Source organism: Copadichromis virginalis, linkage group LG5 (genome assembly GCF_057382275.1).
Source record: "Copadichromis virginalis isolate Kocher_CV1m ecotype Utaka linkage group LG5, C_Virginalis_male_GT1.1, whole genome shotgun sequence".
Taxonomy (NCBI): Eukaryota; Metazoa; Chordata; class Actinopteri; order Cichliformes; family Cichlidae; genus Copadichromis; species Copadichromis virginalis.
In genome coordinates, this window is record NC_140622.1 from 15,969,538 (window position 1) to 15,992,842 (window position 23,305).

General features: G+C 42.3%; 1 protein-coding gene across 1 annotated transcript in view; it reads right to left on the bottom strand.

The window, feature by feature from the left end:
- Positions 1-23,305, bottom strand: part of plxna1b (plexin A1b) — a 182,495-nt gene that overhangs the window by 72,760 nt on the left and 86,430 nt on the right. The window contains exons 5-8 of the mRNA XM_085456200.1: positions 11,082-11,182; positions 9,097-9,220; positions 7,751-7,904; positions 6,600-6,699 (exon numbers count right to left, since the gene is read on the bottom strand). Coding sequence (XP_085312326.1) covers positions 6,600-6,699; positions 7,751-7,904; positions 9,097-9,220; positions 11,082-11,182 — 479 coding nt within the window. The remainder of the gene's footprint in view (positions 1-6,599; positions 6,700-7,750; positions 7,905-9,096; positions 9,221-11,081; positions 11,183-23,305) is intronic.

Genomic DNA, 23,305 nt, shown 5'->3' on the forward strand with positions numbered 1-23,305 from the left:
AATAACCTGATCTAACTTGCTGGAAGAAGACTGCATGTTATTTTATTTTCTCTTTATCCTGTCATCTCTCTTCATTAAGCATATGAAATTCGCTTATGGAACGGACTGTGTTTGGGATGTGTGGTCTGTCACAATATGTCATTTCTTTTTTTCCCTCCCCTTTGTAGGGAAAAACGTGAACAGTAGCAGGAAAACAGAAACCAAATGCCTAACTGTGTGATAGCTGTGTTTTCTGCCTGCTTTTTGGAGCAAGCTACTAGAGCCCAGTCGTCTAGATAGGCTAAGATGCTGAGACCCTTATTTATGAAGGGTGCCAATGGTGCCTCGGCACATTTGCAAAGAGCAAGAGACAACCCGAACGGCAGCACCGGGTATTCATAGGCTACGCCCTCGAACGCAAACCTCAGAAAGTGCTTGTGGTTCGGGTGTATAGCCACATGAAAAATAGCACGTCTTAGATCAATCAATCAATCTTCCAGGCCAACTGCATTTAAAAGCTGCCTCAGTGTTCAAGACCACTTGTATTGCTCTTTTCTGCAACAGTGCACTTATTTCCTCTTCAGTATCACTGCAGCCTCCTTGCGAACAGCAGTTTTTATCATTCTGCAGAAACGAAACCGCTTGACCCGGAACTGCAGAAAGTAACCCATAGCAACGGCTCGCACCACCCACGGTGAAGGGGCGCAAGTGTGCCAGCTGTGAGCAGCCAGCCAAGCTAACCTGCAGCAGCTTGGGAACTTAGGAACATGTACATTCATGCAGTTGTTTGAAGGCACCTATATTGGGGCACGACAATGAAAATACAGCGGGAACACTCGATGTGGTCACCTGAAAATTGAACACACCTGGAATGGGTGCTTCTGGGCCTGTGAGAGCTAGCTGTAGGCTTTCATATGACGTATTGGGAGGATGTCGCGCAGAGGGACACATCGCGCTATATGTGCAGGCGGAGCAGTGCACATGCACGCCATAGGTCGTCCACCTTAACCTCCTAAGACCAAAACTCTTCCACAGCATGCATTTTTAATTTCTCTTTGATATTTGGGCTGATTGGCCCGATGAATGTAAAAACAAAGAATTACCAGATTTTATTTTTTACCTTATTTTTGTTTTTATGAAAAATCAGAGCCACATATGAGGATATTCATTTAAAATTTTGATAGAACAGTAGCAGTATAATGTCCTCGTAAGCGGGTATCAGGCCCTTGTAGAGCAAAATTTAGTATTTTGGTCTAAATAACCCAAAATGTGACGTCCACATATGTGGACGGCAGGTCCTAGGAGGTTAAAGGTGTGAATATAGGTTTCTTCAGCAGGACACACGGAGCCGTGATATCTCATACTTATGTGTTGCACCATTTGAATCAACTGAAAGGGAACCAGCAGACTGAAAATAAAATGTAAAACAGGGCTGGGATAATATAGTTTGAATACAGTGGTAACACCACACTGACCAATACAAAAAGAATGTATTGATATAAATAAATATTTTAATGCTATTTAAATCTTTTTTCCTCAAAACCCTCTTTTTCCACTTGTTTTTTGCCACCCCGTTTCATATTCTCTCTCATATATTCTTCCCATCTTCCAGCTAGCTATCTAACATATGTACCCCCCTCCCTCGTTCCCTCATTCATCACTCCCCACTTGCTTGTAACTGTCCACTGCTTGCTGCCTCTATATGTTCAATAATCTTCCTCAAACTTGGCCTCTCCGTATACATTTCCCTCCAGTCCTTTATTCTGTCAGTCTTTTAAAATCTACCTCTTTCTGTCACTCCATTTCTGCCCCTCTCGCTCTTTTCAACTCTTTCATTCACCCTCTCCCCCTTCCCCTTTGTCTAAACCCCTCTTTCATCCGTGGGACTAAGAGTGCTTCACGATTTTGAATTCACCTGCTTTAACTGAGGCGAGGTGCAGACAGACAGGCTGAAAGATGAGAGGAAGGAAAGAGGGAAAGAGAGAGAGAGAGAGAGATCAAAAGCAGGTGGATTTCCCTGACAGAGATGTAGACGCCAGGTATCGTGGGAGAGATGGGAGAGGGGGGGTAAAGGGGGTGAGAGGTCTCACAGGAGAGCGAGGAAACATTAGGCTGGAAGTGGGGAAGCGTTTATGAGTCTGTATCCACCATCTAAAGGGACCTGTAAGGGACAGCCAAACAGGTTTAAGAGCAGTTTATCTACAAGGCATCATGCTATTGGTGCTCTCTTACTCCTCGAGAGATGCTTAGCCACTTGGTATCTCATTTATGTGTACTGCATAATCTAATGTAACCATTATGACTTAGCAAATAAAATTGTTTCATTTTATTACAGAGCTTACTAAAGCCTTTTGTCTTCGGCATGAACTTAGTTAGAGATTATTCTGTGACTCATTTCAGCTACTGAGCTTTGTGTGAGCATATGGTTTATTGGAAAGACAATAAAATACTACATTTAATATAAGTAAGCTGGGAAAGCGAGCAGGTTGATTCGTATTCAGCCTCATCCACCAGCTATAAATTTGTGCCTCTGCCTGAATGACTCCTGACAAGCTCTCAAGTGTGTTTTAACCCTGTGTAAAATGCGAGCTCCCCTTCCCCACAGCAAATGAAAAATGAGGGTCTTAACTTGTGAGCACTGAGATGGAGCCCATATATGAATCCATCAAACCCTGATGTGGATTCATTTGGATCAATTAGGGCCACTCGTTTGTTAGGTGCACGTTTTAAGCGATCGTTTCTAGCCCAGACCCCTCCTTTTGAGCAACATCAGACGCTCGAGCTTAATTCAATCCCACTGCCTCTTTAATTGACCAATTTAGCATTGTGCTGACAGAAGCTGTCCATTTAGAATAAAAGATGTGCAGCTAAGGAAATAACAGGCCTCTTAATACCACACAAGAGCAAATAGGAGATTTGTCAATGTTGCCAACAAATGGAGGGAAAGCGATTAGGCGACGCAAGGTTACCATACAGTGCTGAGAGTCAAAGAGCAGAACTGGGATTTTAGCTCAACACTGTGTCCCAAAGGAAGTTGCAAGAAACAGAGGAAGGGCTGTCAATGCTGGACAAAAGACCAGAAGACATTACTGGTGCAAGACAAATGAAGGAGAGGTAAGTTAGTCATGCTCATGGCGTTGCTTGTTAGGGTTTCTTCCCTTGCTAACAAATACTATTTTTAATGTCAAAGAATACCTTTTTTGGATTAGAGTTCATCAAAATACAGTACAACACCAACTTAACACAGCAGGTAACTAGAACCAGACAGTGAGCAGTACAAAGTGTAGTTAGTAATTCACACCAGTTAACACATCTGTCACTAAACCCCGATAATAATCCTTTATATCTGTTTTTTTTTCCTTTTTCTTTTATTCATGTCAAATCAGCCTTGTTAGTGTACCAACGACTTTGAAATAATGAGCAAAATATCAGCAGGTAACTACTGCCAACTTTTAGTGACTTTTATGGCTACGCCCTTTGAAATAAAAGGCGTCGCCCATTATGCGTGCCACCCAAGGCCAGCAGTAGGCCCTGTCTGACAACCCCCTACTGTTCGCTCTTTGGTTCCTCCAAGTAACCAGGACCCCCTGTAACGAGCTGCCTTAGGATTTCAAGGTCTCTCTTTTAGGCTTGGTGCACACCCTTTTAATAAAAAGCCCACCCAGGGCAATTTGAGGACGTTCAATTCTAGTGTCCAGAGGTGGGCTCTTTTCTTCCGACCCCCCGATAGCGTCCTTATTGCTCCTTCCTGTCACTCCCCATCGCCTGTAGCCACTCAGAGCCTTTGAGCGGCTGGAGACACGCTGCCCGTATGTCCACGCTCATAATGCTAATTTAATCCGCTCATATTCAGATGCTAATGGAGATACGCTAGCTTTGCAGCAGCAGTGGCCAAACACAATAGACTGACTTCCTCCTCTCTCTTCTCCTTGGTCAGTTTGGAGTGTTAAACACAATCAGCTCTCCTCGTGAGCTGCGTTTGACACTTGTGCACTTGGCAAAATGAGTTATTTATTGGTCACGATTCATTTGAAAGAAGTGGAGGTGAATAATTTAACGGCCCTCCAGAATAGTCTTTTCTATCATTACTGCATCCCTTCAAAATTTGAGAGGGATTGATAAAACACATAGGGACTAATGCTCGCGCACATAAATCTATTAATGCGTTTACAAGAGTGTTTACAAGAAAACAAGGCAGTCTATGTGGGCCATTCATTTTATAATTACTCCAAACCTTTCTGGCTTTATTCTTCTACCATTTTCTCCATCACAAAACCATGCCCCTTTCTTGTTATCAAATTTAATACATTTTCTTTCTCCAAAGAGCACCCTCAATCACACAACAAATGATCCAGACACTGGCCAAGCCACATTAACCATATTAAGAAAAGGTGCTTCATGTGGCCTTATTCAGACACCCAAACTCTAATTCATTTCCAGACTGTATGCTCTATCTTTATTAAATGGGGGGCTGTGGAATGAAAAGGAGCGTATGGAAATATTTAATTAAGGAGCAATCATGGCCGCGGGTGATTTTCTATTTCAATCTCAGCAACCCTTAAACTGAAACAGTGGGAATTCTAATTATATTAGTACTGCTATGCAAATTTATGGCATTTTTGAAAAGGCAAGGGCCACGACGCAATCAGTTGAGTAAATAAAAAGGTGGGGTGTGTGTTGTTTTTAAATTTTTTTTGTTTTGGTGTTTTTTTGGTTGGGTGTGGGTGGAGGGGGGGGGGGGGGGGGTATTAGCACGTGAGATTAAACTGTTGGCAAAGCAATTCCAGTGTGCAGTTATACTCCAGCATACAAGCCTAGACAGCAGGAAGTACAACATGATGCTGAGGAGGAAAAAAGAAAGATGCGTGGGAATTCACTCACAGCTAATGCTCGCAATTCTGCTTCTGAATGTTTCGAGAATGTCTGCTTCCTGCATAGTGTAAGAGCCTGCAGTATTTTAAGTTCAAGGCCATTAGAGGAAAGCCCAGCTCTGCAAAGAATGACCAAGCATTCTGGAAACAGGGCCTTGCATGTGGCTGTGCGGGCCTGAACTGATTACACCAACAACATTACCAGTCTGATCTCATCAGATGGCAAACACTTACGCCTGGGGGGGAACAGCGGGTATGCGGGACATAGTGCCAGCTCCAAATGGAATTCTTATCTCAGCATCTCTCTTCACCATCAGAGTCGCTGCAGAAGATGCAACGTGCCCTACCTCTAACTTCGTTAAACATGTCCATTACATCACTCAGAGGTTGTATTAGATCAGAACAGGGAGCGGACTTAATCAGAGTTCATTGGGCTAATATCGTCACACGGGCGACTCTCTCGTCTCTGTCACTTCTCGTACTTTTTCAATCGATTTATGAGATCAGTGACATGTTAGAATATCTGATATGATATCGAATTTTACAAAAAGGTGTCCTACTATATTTGTTTTCGTTATTAACATGAGATGTGATGCAAGATGCACCCAAATACCCAAAAAGACATTGAGAGATAACACCGACATTATGGGGTCCTTGTGGGAGATGAATTAACTGTGAGTTGACATCGTAAACCACCACACCCTTAACCAGCTGAGCTAATCATCGTTGCCGTGGCAGGGGATTTGTGTACAAGAGCAGGGGGTTGGGTTAAAGGTCACAGTAACGGATTAGGTGTCCAAGACAGTTGGGGTTTCAGTGAGCGGTAAGTGCAGGAGTGGAGTAACACTGCACGTGTATGTCTGTGTGTGTTTGTAGACAATCCTCGAAGGAGGCTCATCCTGCATCCAGAGGGAAGCCAGGATGGAGCCCTGTGGTACCCCAGGGGCCCCCAAGCCATCTGCTGCCCCAAGGCTAATACCCCAGCAGACGTTTCAGCCTCCCCTAGATCAGCCCCGATTGAGCAGGAGGGAGGGTATTGTGTTAGGGGGATGGAGGAGTTAGAGGATTCTTTTACCCTGGCAGGGCGCACCAGGCTTGTGGTAGGACTGACCTAAGGGTGTGGCTCTATGGGTGGTAGAGATTTTCAGCAGAAGGTGGATTAGGAGAGGCAGTGAACTGCAACTAGGCACAGAGAGCTGAGGGCATCTGGAGTGTGAAGGAGACCAACTCATCGGAAGAGGCACAAGATTTGATTCACACCGTTTCAGTATTATCATATTTGCTTTGATCTTTTTGGGGTAAATAAGTGCCAGGCTGACAATGTCATTGCTAAAAACGCCAACTGTATTTGTTTAATCAAGCGGGTAAAAAACAAAATAATTAAGGTAGAGTCCAAAATTTTGAGCCATTATGACAGACCACTATGCAATGAATTAATCATGCAAGTACCATTAGTGTGTGTTGTGGGATATGATAAAAAGAGTAGAATTACCATCGCATGTTCCGATCGTTTCTCATATATGGCACATTTGATTTTTCTCTTCAACTGTAACATAAGCCTCCCGTGGAGGTCCGAGGGGGGGAGATAGATGTGTGTGTGTCTCTAACTGTTTCTCTCATGGACAGTAACATGAGACAGCCTATGGTACGAATGGACAAAGAGGCCATTTCTTAAAAGAGCAAGAGGGAAAAGACTAAAACAACATTTTCGCCCATCAAACTAGAAAACATGTCGTCACTGTCACTTACGACTGATGGACGCTGCAGTTGTAGAAGACAAAGTCGACACTGGCAAACTTCTTGCCCGTCTCCTTGGACTTCAGGTAAAGTTTCACCACCCGCTTGTCACCTGCATATCAGAAACAGGGAAGCAGCCAGATTAACAGTTATTCTGCTCTCTCTGAAGGCTTAAAAGAGAAAAGTCCAAGTCAAACACATTAGCAAACAATTACATTTGTATCTAAAAACTTCTTTAAAAACAGAATAAACACGGGCGTAAATTAAAACAACTTATTTGTCGATACAGAGTGACACTTCTGTATTCCACTTTTGTGCCCTTAACAGATAACACATACACAAAGACATACTGCAGCCTAGCAACACACTACTCATGTCACACCCACAGTAGGGTGGCATTAAAAATAGCAGCACCAATCAGTGTTTGGATGCCAAGGCTGATGAGAACTCATAATGGGGCATAATGAGCTCAGTTGAAGAACTACTGTGATGTTGCTTTGAGGAAACTTAGTGCTCGCTATGTGACATGTTTTCGGTGCTTTGAATGCGAATACAAAACAAGTTTTTTTATTACCATCTTTGTGGTGTGACAGAATTGGACATAAAACAGGTGCATAATCTCTGGGAAAAAAATGATGTCGATATTTTTAAACATTACGCTAAACCACACTGAAGTTGCTGCTTTGAAATGAAGTTAAGCACAAAACCAGTCTTTCAGATAAATAAAATGAAAGTGACATCAGTGCACAATGGTTGATAATGGGAATACAACAACAGTTCTATTTTCAGTAGATAAAGCTGGACTTGTGTTTAGGCTTCAGAAAGCGAGTGTGTGGCTTTTATTGAAAATGACAAGGAATACTGAATATAGACATGCAAAGCAAATCAACTAGTAACATTACAATTCTGTTCTAAAGCTCAAGTGTACTACAAGATCCTTTAGGAGGGCACACATCTGCTACATCTGATGGTGAATATACAGTACAGAATGGCATGGAAATAAGATGATCAAGAGGCCAAAGAAACCAACAAAGATGTATCATAAAGATTTTGTGTCTACATTCTTCAAGCATGTCACCAAAACTTGCCATAACCCTAGCCACACATCTCATTGGGTGCTACCACCCAATGACCTCATCACTCATTGCCCTTCCTGCCCTGACCTTTGTTTCGAGTGATTGGGGCGATGTCCCGGGCAGAAGGAGACAGGCAGAAGATGTGTCCACCCTGGATCTGTCCCTCTGTCTCCACATAGTCCTCAAAGGAGCAGTTGACCCCCGCTGACAGATCGGGCACATTGCGAGCTTGGAGGACCAGCTACGGGTGGGAGGGGGAGAGGGAGAAGGAGAGAGCAAGAGCGAGAGAATCAGTACCCAGTGCTTGATCAATGGAAGGACACGGTGTACATGGATTGTTATAAGATATGACATGAGGGTTAATGGCTGTTGGGACAGAAGGGGAGTGATACATGGGTATGTGTATGTGTGACAGTTACAGGAATAAAAGAGTGAGCGCATGTGCGTATGCATGTGTGCATCAGTCACTGGAGTGGCCATTTCGAGCAAGGTTAATGTGTACAAGTTAATGTGCAGAATGAAAGCGAGGCTAACTGTAATCAGTCAAACCTATATGATTACACCGAGGAGCCACTGATGGAACGAGACCTCGAAAAGCTCAGAGTAAGAATTACGAGGGCACGGAAAGCAGATTTCTAATTAAATCTGCTGTAAATATTCAAAAGTGACTTTTTTGGTGTAATTTCCTAAAGAATCCATGACATAAGATTGCATTTATATCCCAGTGAAAACTGGCAACACTGTACACCAGATATAGAGACGCACACCGTTTCTTGCTTTGCTCATTTCTCTGTAATTCCATTATGTTGTACCAATTTGATGATAGGACGAATTCAATCATTTTACCAAAAAACTGATAGTATCTAACAAACGTCATATTAGTACAAATTAATGAACAAAGCTCATTTGTCTTAAAAAAAAAAAAAAAAAAAGGCACAGTGGACACAGAAGATTTCACAGAGCTATTGAGAAGGTGAACGTTAACTATAACGTCACCTTTAAATAAACCAGCTACTTTTCTGCTGAAAAATCCTCATGCATCATACAACCAGCCTAAACCATTTTGAGACGACACTAACCTTAGTTTGGCATTTTGGGAAATGCCACCCTGTCTCTGTCAAATAACAGTAACTAAATCTGTCTACCGGCACCTCTAAAGCTCACTGATTATTATGTTATGTTATGCTTGCTCGTTTAGTCTGAAAACAACAACATGACATTTTAACAGCGGGTTACGTGCCAGGCCATTTCTTGGCTGCACCCGACAACTTTGCCTCGCTTCACCAAGTTAGAGTGGGACACACAACCTTACACTTTATTTTTATACCAGTGAAGACATAAATCTAATGTTTAGGAGGTTTTTGAGTTCTGGCCATTTTACAGTCTTTCTGCTCAAGTAAGATATCTGTGTGCACTGAAACAGGAAGACATACCTGGACTTCAGACATCGTGACAGAAATATTTCTCGGCTGAACAGTTAGCTCCACACACTGTCTCTGGTCAGAGGCAAACCTCTGAGGCTCTCCTGCCCGCTCACAGTGGTCCTTACGTGAACATCTGGGAAACAGCAAGACAAGAAGCGAAAGATTAAAAAAGATGAAAAATGTATAGTAATTACAAGAAGAAAGGTAAGGAGAACAGGGTAAAAGAAAATGAGCTTGACAAGAGGTGAGAGGAGGAAAGAGGCAACAGTGGACACAAGAAACTGTTAAACTAATATGACAATCATATTAAGATGATAAACACACACAGCCATCACAGTCACACAGAAACGGGAGCAATAATAAAAGACAAATAGGCTAATAGCTTCCCCCAGCCATTACTGTAGGGCTTTAGATCATTACCTTATTGGTCGTGACATTTGTGCAAGAACTGCCAAGCTACAAGACCAATCAGCTCACCTCATCTTTTCACTTTACAGGCCCACCCAATTCACACTTCTCAGGAGATGTACAGGCGATCGTTAAAGTTTCCCTGAACACTAAAAAATGATGCAATTTCCTACCAGATGCATATCAAAGGGGTCAGCAATTTCACCCACGCTTATTAAAAGCCAACTGATCGTGCTAAAAATCAGCATTCAGCCCCGTATCGTAGTGGCTTTACTATAAGCAATTCATAATGCATTAGCTATCACTTTCACCTTTGCGCTAACAACATCTGGTCCCAGCGGTGAGAAGAAAATGCTGATGCAGCGTACTGCAAGTCCTTAACAATAATAGAGAGCCAGAAAAAATGCTAACTGCTTCCTTCATACAGCGGTGCCCCCATTCCCTCATTTAGTTAGCCTTCACTCACGGTCGGGAAGAAAAAGCTGTCACCAAGCACCCACCTGAGAGTCCCTGACATACACACACTGTAAGGCATTAGCAGAAAGTAGAAAGATTTGTACACCTTTTCTTATTAGGAACCCTTTTCCCTTCTACTGCTCTTCTGATGTGTGCGACTGTGTATTCGTGTGAATGAAGCGTTTCCCCCGTTTCAATTCCATGTGTCCAAATGGCGGGCTGTCACTGAATTAAGTCCATCATGACTGTATGTGTAATTTCAAATGTGTGATAGTCTCCTGAAATGGGTAAAAACAAGTAGTTTGTGTATGTGCTTGTGCATGCCTTGAGGAGAGACGGTTTGGTGATACGTACTATAAGTTTAATTAATGTAATGAAGAGATGGCTTTACGCCCAAAGCTTGAGGCATTCCAAATGTGGTTTAACATGCTGTCACCTCTCAATAACATGCAACTGTTCTCGCCTTACAGTGTATGCACACAAACCTTCCAGTCAAACAGAAAGAATGACGAGATTGCAGGTAAACAGTGTTAAAATGTATCACTACACTCTTATGAGGGCTAAGCTCAATTTTCCGACTGCAAATCCCTCTATTACATATCTAACCTTAAACAGTAATCTTATAGCAAACAAGACTTAATCCAAAAACCAAAGACTGACAAAGAGACTAATTCTAAAATCTGTAAAATCTGTTCCTGCAAAAGTCTGCAGGTGTACAATACCATGCTCACACACACAAAACTGGCTCAATAACACTGAGAAAAATAGTTCTAATAATGTAAGCTGTCATGTTCTGTAAGTATTTATTGGAAGCATGCAGCAGCTGTAAATTTTAAATTTCCTCTTGAGTGATAATTAAAGGACTAATTTAAGCTTGTTAGAAGAATTTTATTAAATCTATAACAAACATTTACAAAAGAGCTGTTTTGGAGATTAGGGTGTCATCACAGTTTGTTGGGTAAAAGCCTACTAAGTATAATATAAAACTTTTCAGGTTGTTGCTTCCATTCCTAATGTGATCTTCTGAACTAAAACAGCCAACACTGCTTTCTCTGCTATCTACAGTGTAATGCAATAGGCTACATATGAAGTGCACCAGGATGGAGTATGTTAATACGTGCAGCACTTACACATTGTGAAGAACACACCATCCACAGTGAGGGTCTCTGGAGCCCAAACACTCCCCGCAAGTGGTGTACTGCTCACAGCTCTCTACTGGAACTCTCACCACCTACGGAGAGACGAAGCAGGGAAGAGAGACAAGAGATATAGAGCAGGGAGGCAATTAGTGTCTTCACAATCAAACTCATAAAATGAAGAGTATATTCAGCCGGATGGAGGTAAGAATTTGACAGCTTATCAGACTCCTATTTAAAAAATGCAATCAGCAAACAGTTAGTGTGTGTTTGTCTCAGTGTGTGTGTTCCTGAGAGAGACTAAGTGCTAGTCGGTGAGAGGTGTATATGTGTGGGTCTTTGTGCTTATATGTGCTGTGGTGAACCATTTCAGCAATGTGTGACAGCCTCCAGTCAAGCATGTACAGGAGAGGCCTCGCAGTGCATCATGGGACAGCTGAAAGGTGAACATGATAAAAGTGCTGTGATTGACAGGTGACCTCAAAAACCAACAGGAGGCAGAGGACCAGAAGGACAGACCCAGTGTGTTTGTGTGTGTGTGCGTGCGTGCGCACATGTACGAGGGAAATCTGTACAAAGCCTGTGCAACAAAGCTTTAGTGCATCAATGTGACATTACTCGCGCTGTGTGTTTGTGTGTGTGTACGAGTGTGATGATAGTCTGCAGATGTTGCCTACGAAACCAGATTAAGTGTGCAAGTTTAGCCCTCCACTTCAGTTAAAGGTGACGACAGATTGTTCACAACACGGTCCCAGTGAACGTGAAAGAATGCATGTGTGTTTCAAGATATTAAAAGGTTGAGCTTGTTCAAGAGTGTGACACACCCCGAAAGCAAATGCTGAATGTTAGTGGGCAACAAAGTAAGCGTGTGTTTGTATCTGTTGCAAGTGTCAGCAAGTGTCAGCACCACATCCAACTTTTCTTCACCATTGGGCCCCCAAGTTGATGATTTGCTGGAAGCCCATTTCATGGTGTGTGTGTGTGTGTGTGTGTGTGTGTGTGTGTGTGTGTGTGTGTGTGTGTGTGTGTGTGTGTGTGTGTAAGAAAACGTGAGTGTGTATCAAGTTGCCACTGCAGACTGGTTCTAAATCATGCAGCATAGAGAGGGCCAGCTGATCACTAAGTAAAAGCATTTAACAATCTTTCCCCTGGGTAACACTTTCACATCACACAGACAGATTTAACCATGAGAACCTCATCCAAGTGGTATGTGGAGGGACTAAAGTGGTGTCTTTTTTATGAGGTAGGGATTTGGGGGGGTTGGGGGGCAGAGCGATAAGAGAAAAGAAAAACACGGAAGAGAAAAGAGCAGAGGCCTGAGGCTTAAGATAAAGGTGGTTAGCAGCAGGACGGAAAACAGGTGGACAAAGGAATAGAGGAGTGAAATATTAAACTGGGGCCAGGATTCCTCTGCAAGCTGCAAGTACAACTGAGATATGAGATAGATGTGACATGATGGAACTAATTTCTGCTTCAAATGCCTTGCGGCAAACTGGCTTTGGGGCTTTGTGAAGGCTCACAGGACAGAAAAACAAAAACACTTGACACTATACGCTATCATAGCACTTTCTATCCTCTATTTCCTGAGTGCATATCTATTTGTTTACACTATATGATTCTTGTGCCTATATCACTGTTTGTAGCCATCATCCTGAGCACCTCATCTATTAGTCAATGTAGACCTCAGTACAGTAGATGAAATGACGCAAACAAGATATGGTGCTGGACTGTAAGGCAAACGAGGAAGGTGGTAATCTACTGGAAGTGCTGGCTGCATGGATGAGAAGTCAAAGAGAAGTCTAATGGAAGACAGTGCGAATTGGCAAGGACATTTTGCTGAGTAGATGGGATATGGTGGCAGACGCCTGCTATGTGTCATTGTCAAATTGAGTGTGAGTCTAGTTTTCATCTGCAAGGAGAGTTGAAAGAAGGCTGGAACAGGGGACTGGGTCTTTTGGTGTCTTTGATAATAAAAGAATGACAGAGGGGGAAAGAAGTGTGAATGAATTAAGACATGATGGATAGAAGGGGAGAAAAGCAGCTTGAGTTTAGGATATGTGATTGGACACCTTATAGGAGGTCTCTATGACTCAACAAAAAAAATAGGAAATCGAAAGGAAAGAATTATGTGTTCCACATATCATCACATATACCAGCCAATTCCTCCACTCACCGTAATTCACCGTGACTCTGATTAAGGACAATGATCCACATAAATCATAATAACGCTACGGGTCCTTGGTGAGCTAGCATAATCTTATCATGGCCCTGTGTAATGATAGGTATGACCTATTGTTCACATTCGTTCCTACAGTAGCAGTGGTGAAGACACTGTGGGCTCAGCTGAGTGGTAGTGACTCAAATCGTAGGGAAGAAATTAAGAAACTATAGTGGTTGTTTTCTCCAGTGGGTAAATAAAATGCTTTCCAATAGCTATGAAAGTATGTGTATGACGTATGATACAAGAAGATACAATAAAATAAATAAATAAATAAATAAATAAAAACCTTAAAAAGAGGTCAGTTTCTCCCTCTGTTAGGAATACAGGCACACACACTTATCCTCACTGTCTCCCTCTTCCTATCTCTCTTGATGGCTCTTTTAATGAAAGCCAATTCCTGACAGCGCGCCACATTACTCCTTTAAATGACCTTATAAACCAAGCCCGCCATCTCCTCTCTCTTGACTTCTCCTTATTTACAATAGCATCCACTGCTGTAGCTCAATTCTCCTTTTCTTGCTCCTACTTCCTCTGTTGTCAACCTTCTACCCTGACCATATCACAATGCCATGACATCTCCTTTCAGCTATAAACTTTCCACCTTTCCCCTTCAATCTGTTTTTACAGAGCGCTATCACCTGCTTTTAAACGTCCAGCTAACAGGCTTTGTGACGGTCACCCCCAAAACCCAGAGGAACTGTAAAGCTTTCAGCGCAGCTTTTCATTGGTTGTAAACTGTAAAGACATAAAAGGATCGGCCTTGTTGCGGCTTCTCTTTTTTTTTTTTTTTTTTTTAAACATTCAAACACAGAGAGAGGCTGGAGAAGAGGAAAGAAGGAGGGGGTGTAGCTGTAGATGTCTGCAAGAAAAGAGACTGGGTTATACTGTCAGGGGGCCAAGAAGAAGAAATCACTGCTTGTTTTCAGTTATTTTCAGATAAATACTTGAGACTGCATCATAATTTGGCAATGCCTGTGCCTCACTATAGAACCACCACCAAATCTCTCGTGCTTAACACTACTTAAAATGGCTGTAATGCTGCAATTCAGCAAACAGTAGAAAGTGCTGAAATTTGATTCTTACAGGAAAGCCTCAAAAGGTTAGCTTGAAGGACATCACTGGGTCAATTTTCCACAGATTCTTCTTAAATGCACACAGCTTTTATCAAAGCAACAATAAAAATCTCAAACACGTGGCTTTTTATTGCTTCTCTACTTTCATCTAAACTTTGTTCTGTGATCTTTACACAAAAAATAACTACACAACATTTTCCTTGAAGTTTTTTTTCCCTTTGCCAACATCTTGGGAGCAGAGATGGGGAAGCAAGGGAGAAAGAAAACAGCAAGATGAGTAGGGTCAGCTCCTCGTCATCATTCCTCTGTGACTTCTTTTCTCTAAGCCGACATTAACCACACCTGCATTCTTTCAATAACCGTCAATCAGCGTGCACTCTCTCCCGGCTTAATCTGTGCTGGCAGTGAATAGCTGTGTGCAACAATGAAATCAATACCCATCCACACAGCCACTAAACACTCCAGGAGGACACAGAAATAGAAACAAAGACAGATACAACTATTTGTTAGGGTAAAACTTCACTAAACACATTGTGGCTGTCATTACTTTGCAGTGACAGTAACTGGTGTTGTCGTCTTCTGCTGTGGCAACAGTGTATCATCCCGGCAACATTAGAAATTGGAGTGCTGAACTCCCAGTATATCCATGCAAGTGAGCCAGTTCTTCAAGTGCTAGAATACCAGGTCAGGAGAGCAAGTGTGTGTACATGAGGGCGGGGGGGTCGTATCAAAGGCTGGGTTAGCATGTGTGCATTGACTGGATTGTAAGGGGCTTACAAGATCAATGGCAAGCAAGACTAGGCTTGATGTGTTGACTGATTGGAGATAAGCAGGAAAGCAAACAAGACTGGCACTAACAAGAAAGGAGAGATGCTGTAGATGGCTAAGAAATGCCAAAGTGAAAGAAACAAAATGCAAGAAGCAACAATCGCGGTGTCCCATCAGAAACTTATCTGCTGTCACATTGTTTACTGATAGATGTCGAAATACTACATAACTGTTAGAATTCAGTGATGTAGCAATACAAAGAGCCAAGTTTAAGCCTTTATGTACGGCAATAAAGCTGTAATTTTTCTCTCAGAACAGTATTTTTTCACTTAGCACCCTTTGACTCATTCCCCTCTATCTATTATTTCTTTTATATTGTGCTTTATGTGCCGTTTCTTGTTTCTGAACAGTTCGACTTCTCTTTCACCCTCATTCTTTATTTCTTTCACTGGACTCAGATTTTGTTTTCTCTCTTCTGAAACACACTGATGAAAACAAGAAGCAGGCCTATATAACTATATATTTATTTGCCATTTGCATTTGTGTATGTTATGAATTCAAGGATGACAGCTAAAATCCAAACTATCCTACAAGGCATTTGTGTTAATTCTGAAGTCAGTGCAACAGTAAATCAGCAATATGAAATTTTGAACCAACAAAACAAAAGTGAGAAAAAGAAAAAAAAACTTTTAAGATCTGGGAACCAATCTCTCTCCATCAACACCTTCATCACATGGACTTTCCCATCAGCTCTTCTAAAAGGAGCTATTCTCAACAATAAGTCAATATACTCTCAGTCTTTGTGTATCCATTTGTCCATTACACTCTGTCCCTTTGGTGAGAAGGAGCCCGACAGAAAGAGAGAGGAGACAGAAGAACGAAGCAGGATGAGGGAGTAAGTGGGGAAAAAAAATAGAGACGAAGACAAAGCATGAGACAGAGATTGAAAAACTGTAGAAAACAAAGAGCTGGAACAAAGAGACTGTAAAGGGAGAAAAAGAGGTAAATGTGACCGGCTAAGGTAGACAGGCCTAGGGGTCTTCTAATTAAGTGAGGATGGGAGAGGCCGTCTGCCTGGTAAATGACTCTGTCACTTTAGTAAATGGACTTGGTGAGGAGTGAGGAGCCACACAGCTGGCATTTCCATTAGCACTGCCAAGCAACCCACCACCATATACACAGAGAGAGAAGCAGAGAAGAGGAAGAGGGAGGCAAAAAAGGGGGGACAAATGCTGCTTTTCTTTATTTGCGCTCACAAGAGCTGCTGTGTGGAAGTCATGCCTGGGAGGTGTATAACAGATAGTGTTTTTGTGGAGAGAGAACCTAAATCTGACTGATTGGCTTTGCCTTCATATGCAACCCGTCATTCAAAATTTGTTACCGATATATATTTATAAAAAGCTACAGAAGTCCAAAGACGTGTTCAGACGTTTTTTGGGGGTGTTTTTCAGATCAATAATATATTTACACGAAGTACTGAAAACACTATGTATGGTGTAGGTGAGGGAAATGCCAAGGCAGTGTGGAGGAAGCCGCATACACGGCTCCCACTCACTATTGGCAAATACACAGAACTAATAAGTGTGCTATTTGCACATCAGCTGAATCAAATGCCACAAAAATTACTTATAAGTTTGTGATTTAAGTGAGAAGTAAGTCACAAATGCAAAACGTACAGAATTTTCTATTTGAAGACACTGCAACAGTACGTACAAGCCAAGTAGTATTCCTTAAGGCAAGTGCAGTGATCTTCACAGGTCCAATTTGGTTTCACACATTTTTACTGAGAACTAGATTTCTCTCTTTCCCTTAAAAGATATGTTTGCCAAAAATGCAAATGAGTTGAAGTGAAATAAAACAATCAGTACTTACAGCCCCGCTTATTGTGTGCAAATGTCTTTCTAGTTCCATTTATCAGCGTCGTATTCTTTCCTGTTGTAATTTATGACAGTAAAACCAGAAAGAAAACGTGCTTTTCTGCTTTTCCACTCAGCTTTCCCCCTATTTGATACTTTATAACCGGGGTCTGACGAGGCCTGCTGTGCATGAATCTGAAAAGAAATTTGACTCAAATTCAAAACAATTCCCTGTGCTGTCATGCATGAGTGACATTTCATTGTTCTACTCAGTGTGACTTCTGGTTAATGCATGAAACTGAGTAGTATAGTGTGCCACTAGGAGCAGCACCATTGGCTATACCAGCTGTTGATTGGCCTCGTTCAAATCAGTCAGGGCCATATCCCTACACCCAATCACCGTGAAGCAACAGGAGAACGGCCGATTGATAGTGATTGAGAAGGAAGGCGAGGAGGGGGAGAAGCCATTAACCTCCCTATCCATCTCACCCTCTTTTCTAACCATATCAGTCGCTCTATCACACCATCCTTTGGGAAAAGATGGTAAAGTATAACAGAGAAAGATGAGAGAAAGACAGAGCTATCTAGTGGCAAGTTAGACTTCCATTAGGGCTGATAGCATCACACACAAGACAAGTGTCCAAGCACACTTTCTGATGAGGCGCGCACACGTTCAAGACTATTGCAGGGATTTAAAAAAAGAAATGCAACAGTGAATGATCTGATATGAACAAGGGCAGTGAGAGGAAAAGCAGGAAACACAATTAAGAGAAAAAGAGAGAAAAAGAGATAAGTGAGGTTAGAGACACTGAAACCATCCCTGCCTGTGTAATGATGCCATCTTGGCCAATTTTGTCTCATGTCTCTGAAGGATTTACTAATATTTCAATTTTTTCCCTTCATCAAGTCACAAAAGAGGGAACTAGAGGTGCAACAGACAATTTTCACAGTAGTTTATTCTGATTATTTCCCCCCCACAGTTAAGTCACTGGTTTGTGTAAAATATATATGGTAAATGGCCTGTATTTATATAGCGCTTTACTAGTCCCTAAGGACCCCAAAGCGCTTTACACATCCAGTCATCCACCCATTCACGCACACATTCACACACTGGTGATGGCAAGCTACATTGTAGCCACAGCCACCCTGGGGCGCACTGACAGAGGCGAGGCTGCCAGACACTGGCGCCACCGGGCCCTCTGACCACCACCAGTAGGCAACGGGTGAAGTGTCTTGCCCAAGGACACAATGACCAAGACTGTCCAAGCCGGGGCTCGAACCGGCAACCTTCCGATTACAAGGCGAACTCCCAACTCTATATATTTTTTTTTTAATGTAATCAAATCACCATTCAAGCATGTCTTGATATACACTGGCCTACTGAAATATTCAACCTTATTAAGAATTTGTAAAAGCACTCAGATGATCCATCCATAAATGTAACACAATACAATGTGTTGTGTAGTTGCACAGCAGTCATTTTAATTACAGGTGTAGGTGCTTCATCCTGAGTAGAGAAAGGTGTAGTATTGGTTTGCACTCTTGTAATTGAGTGCCATATATCTGCATGGCTACATGACCAGCTTCCCCCTATTCTAGTCAGTGTACTCCTTTCTCTGCCTCAATGCACCAGGTCTATTAACATTTACATAACAATGACCACATTCTTGCTTAAATTCTGTGTGTAGGACAAATTGACTAGTGACTGTGTACGTGTGCTTAAGTGTTTGGCATAGGATACAAGAGCTCAGGGATCAACATTAAGGCTTATACAGGACAAGTTAGATTTTTTTTTCCAAGCCAGTGAAAAAGAAATTAATCTGCTCTACCATACACGTCCAAAAAAACAAAACAATTCTGTCTTCATATTATGTGACATGGATTACTTGGCTTTTGGTTAAATAAGAAAATGTTTAATTCAGAATATCAGTGTGGAAACCAAGCAGAGTTTGTTTGTGAATAAAACTAAAGAACTAAAGCAGCGCTAAAAACTTGAGAAAAAAAATGGTTCTCATCCTCTCTTCATTTACTGCATGCTACACTTACTCTATGGATGATAAAACAAAGTGTCAGCCAACAATGGCTAATGTTTAAACACCACATTATGTGCTTGTTAACTTCAGGAGTTCCTCAGTCAGCCAGAGTTTGATAAATTGTGGAAAATTAATCTTGGAGCCATTTAGAACCGGCTGATTAGCTGTATGTAGTTCACTAAAATGTCAGCTTTGATTGATACAACGAGCTGCTTATTATGTATGTTGATGTCAGTTTGTGCTAATGTGTTTGCTAACGAGATTGGCAGCGAATCAGTAATATGTGAATGTAAACAGATACACACACACACACACACACAGAGGGGATTGATGTCTAACAAAACTCCACGGATAAGATGCTACTTGATGAGGCCCTCCTTGCTCAGAGAGCTAACAACACAATACAGACCATTGTTTGCTATTGTAGGGACTCAAACCAACAGCTTGTGAATGTCACAAGAACTTTGTCTGCGAGCACATCCAGTGTAGGACTGCAGATTCCTTGGAGGGATGCAAGTCTCTGTGAAATGTGGAGGGGGAAATCTCTTTCAAATACTGAATGGAGATTCGGACAATGGTGTTAGCCCACACACACAAAAATATACTCAGATCAGCCAAAACATTGAGACCGCTGACAAGTGCAATGAATACAACTGATCATCTTGTTACAATGTAATGATCTACTGGGAACCCAGGGTGCTGGCATTCATGCGTATGTTACTTTGACACGTAAAACAGCACTCAGTTGTATCAGCACCTCTCCCAGGGCAGGGCGATGTTCACCATGAACACCGTAAAGTGGTGGCCTGGCTTCAGAAACTTCACAGATCCCAATCCAACTGAGTATCCACAAAAGGTGCCAGAACAGATCCAGTCTGTGGAAACCTCACCCCACAATTCACAGGACCCCCAGGATCCACTACCAGAGGATACATTGCACATGCCCCAAGGACTCGAGGCTGGCTTCAGTGACACGGCCCATCAATGTATGTTTAGAAATAATGTTTGAAAGCTGAGTTTCTGTCCAAATGTATAGTCATATAAAAGTAAGCAAGCTGAATCAATGCGAGTCTAACAATCAGAGGTGCCTCCCTGACACAACAAAGGTTGCCTCATGCATACACAAGATTTTCCTCCCCTGTATCAAGCCTTATAAGGCATTATTGCTTGTTGCCTTCTCACACTTCAAATCCAGTCCCTCATCCAACACCAGAGCAGATGAATATTCATGCTTTCAGCAATTAGCCAGCACCACACACTACAGCACCATAATATGCAAGAGCTGCCATCAAAGACGCAAGGATATGTGCGCCCATGCGTGTATAACACTGAAGGGCTGAGTCAAGGGTGCAAAGATGGACAGAGCAGCATCTGTGGCATCAAATGAAGCCACAGCTTCATTGACCTTTTTGGCTCCAAAACAAAAGATGAGATGATTTGAAGACGGGAAGACTTGACTGAGCCAAAACACCACAAGACAATTTCCCCACAGAGGGAGATTTGCACAGAGCAGGGGCTTCAAAAAGTTTGGGTTGAGTCAAAGAGCTACATTGTTCTTCTTGAAGTGTTGAATATTTTTGTGAAAAGAAAAAAACTTGAGCAAACCAGCAGCACTTAATGAGCCTGCTAATCTGCATAAAGTATTTTCCCATTTTTGGTAATAACAGGTTTTAATATGTTTATGTGCAATGTATACATGCACTGCTTAGGAGTGAATGACTGGATGTCAACTGGGAGAGACACTTTTGTACATTTGTGCATGTGAACAATGTGATTAAAAAACAAATAACATGCACCAAGTAGGGCTGCCACGATTAGTCGACTAGTCACGATTATGTCGACTATTAAAATCGTCGACGACTAATTTAATAGTCGACGCATCGTTTGAAGCTTTGTAAGATCACAAAGGACGCAGGAATGAGTAGTAGGATTTAAGAGTGTAATAACGGACTGAAACAGAAGATGGCAGCACTGCATGTACAAGGATGCCAGCTGCCGTTAAACCCCGAAGAAGAAGAAGCTGTGTCCCAGAATTCATAGCGCAGCTGTCGACAATGGCGGCAGCTAGTTAGTTTTAACTTTACTCTTATTATTCTTTCTGGGTCACAAAATAAACGTTTAACATATTTTCAGGCGAGAATGTAGCTGTGTAAACCTCAAATATCGGCTCAGTTTATCAAGACACCACATATTTTCAAAAGCGCTCCGACGTTTTCGGAGACGTCTGTTACCCACTAGCTCGTTAGCTAGGCGGGGGCAAGGCTAACTAGAGCCGTGAGAACACCGGACTCCCGGCAAATAGTTTTCAAACCCACCGCCGTCTTTCGCTAGTCAGGTTAAACATATATATAAGTCACTTAGATAACTTAAAAATGTTATTGTTTGTCTTTCTTTAGTATTTTATTTGTTCCTGAGTAAATCGGTTTGGCTGAGATTAAAGTTATAGTTTTTGCACAGCTAAAACTGTCAAGCAGACAGCTGATTATCAGAAGTGTGAGACGCTGGAGAATATACTCCGGTGTCCTGTTATATTTTAGAAAGCAAGGAGTTTATTAAACTTCACCGAAACAATCTGCAAATTTCATTAAAAATTAATAAACTACCATCTTGTCTTTATTTTTAGTTAGCACAAACACTTCAAGCTGTAAGCTAATGATAGTTATATAAGACCAGATGCTGCTGGTGCAATAAGCTGTACGCTGTACGTCCAATGGATGATGATCTGATTAGTCGACTAATCGCAAAAATAATCGGTGACTAGTCGACTATCAAAATAATCGTTTGTGGCAGCCCTAGCACCAAGTCCATAAGAATCATACAACCCTGACTGCAGTGAGAAATAAGCTGATCTAAATTTCCTGCAATAACACACTGTCTCATCAAACACACACACACAGCAGGCCGTCCTATCCCGCTGTCATATCCTCCATTGATAATAATGACAGTGATGAATATAGCTGGAACAGAGCAAGTCATAAATCACTGGGCCTCACCCCTAACTGTGACTCACCGCCTTAGCCTCCATTTGTGTGTATGTGAGTGGGTGAGGGCAGAAGGGTGGTGGAACTTGTGGTCCACGCATCAGTGGATATGTCCAGTGACACCTTAATGTGCTTGGCTTGTCTGAGGAACCCCCGCAGGCACCCAGCCACACAACCACACACACACACTCCCAGGGTGAAGGCAGGGCTGTGTGTCTATCACTAGAAAAAAGGGGGCATGGCTATATTCCTCATGCAAACTAGTTGTGTGTTAATGTGTGTGCGTGAGTGTATCAGCATCTTTTAGCAAAAGCAGGCCCTCCTACCCACCACTCCATGTATCTATCCCACAATTTTCCACCTTTGCCTCTTTAAGAACAAGAGAGTATGAGCGTGTCTATCTGGTGGAGAGGGGGGCCATGGCAGCGATAGGGGGAGATCATTAAAAATACGGGAATGGGATCAGTAGAAGGCATTTGAGAGGGGAGGACTCAATTTGGGCTTAGATGGAAATATCAGAGTGTGTGTGTGTGTGTGTGTGTGTGTGTGTGTGTGTGTGTGTGTGTGTGTGTGTGGGGGGGGCAGCAAAAGTGAAGATTTAAAGAAAAAATGTAGTGGTGGGGGCATGGTGGGATAGATGGAGGGCAGAGGATAAAGATGAGGGTAGGATGGAGGGTGAGAGAAGGCAATTGCCCCCTCCAGTCATTAGCGCTGGATAGGGGTTTTAGCTATAAGGTCTGGAAGCCACAGCCCCCCCATTCTGCTTAACCCAGGCCTGCTATCCATTAATGGGGATCAAACGCACAGGGAGATGAAGCTCTCTGTGTGTATGCGTGCACACACACACACACACACACACACACACACACACACACACACACACACACACACACACACACACACGTTTACAAGACTGTGTGTGTACATAAAGTGTGTGTAATCGAGCATATGTTCTGGGTACTAGCGCCTATAAGTAACATTATGGTTTTGTGTGTGTGCCCTTCATGCCCTTAGCTGCTTAGACATGTGCTTTGTTCTTCTAGTATGTGTGTGCATTGGTGTGCGTTTTCTACTATGTTACTTCTTTCCCCAATCATGTGCTTAACCCAAAACTTGAAAATAAGTGTCCCCTCAAAATATATGTGTGTTACCATTAAAAAGAGCAGCACATCCCACAGCTCATGTTCCTTTCTTCTGTGCTCCTATGGTCAGGATTATAATCAAAAACCCTATAGGTATGTTCCTATAGGGTGCAAGGTGTGTATACATGTCCATACTGTATGTGT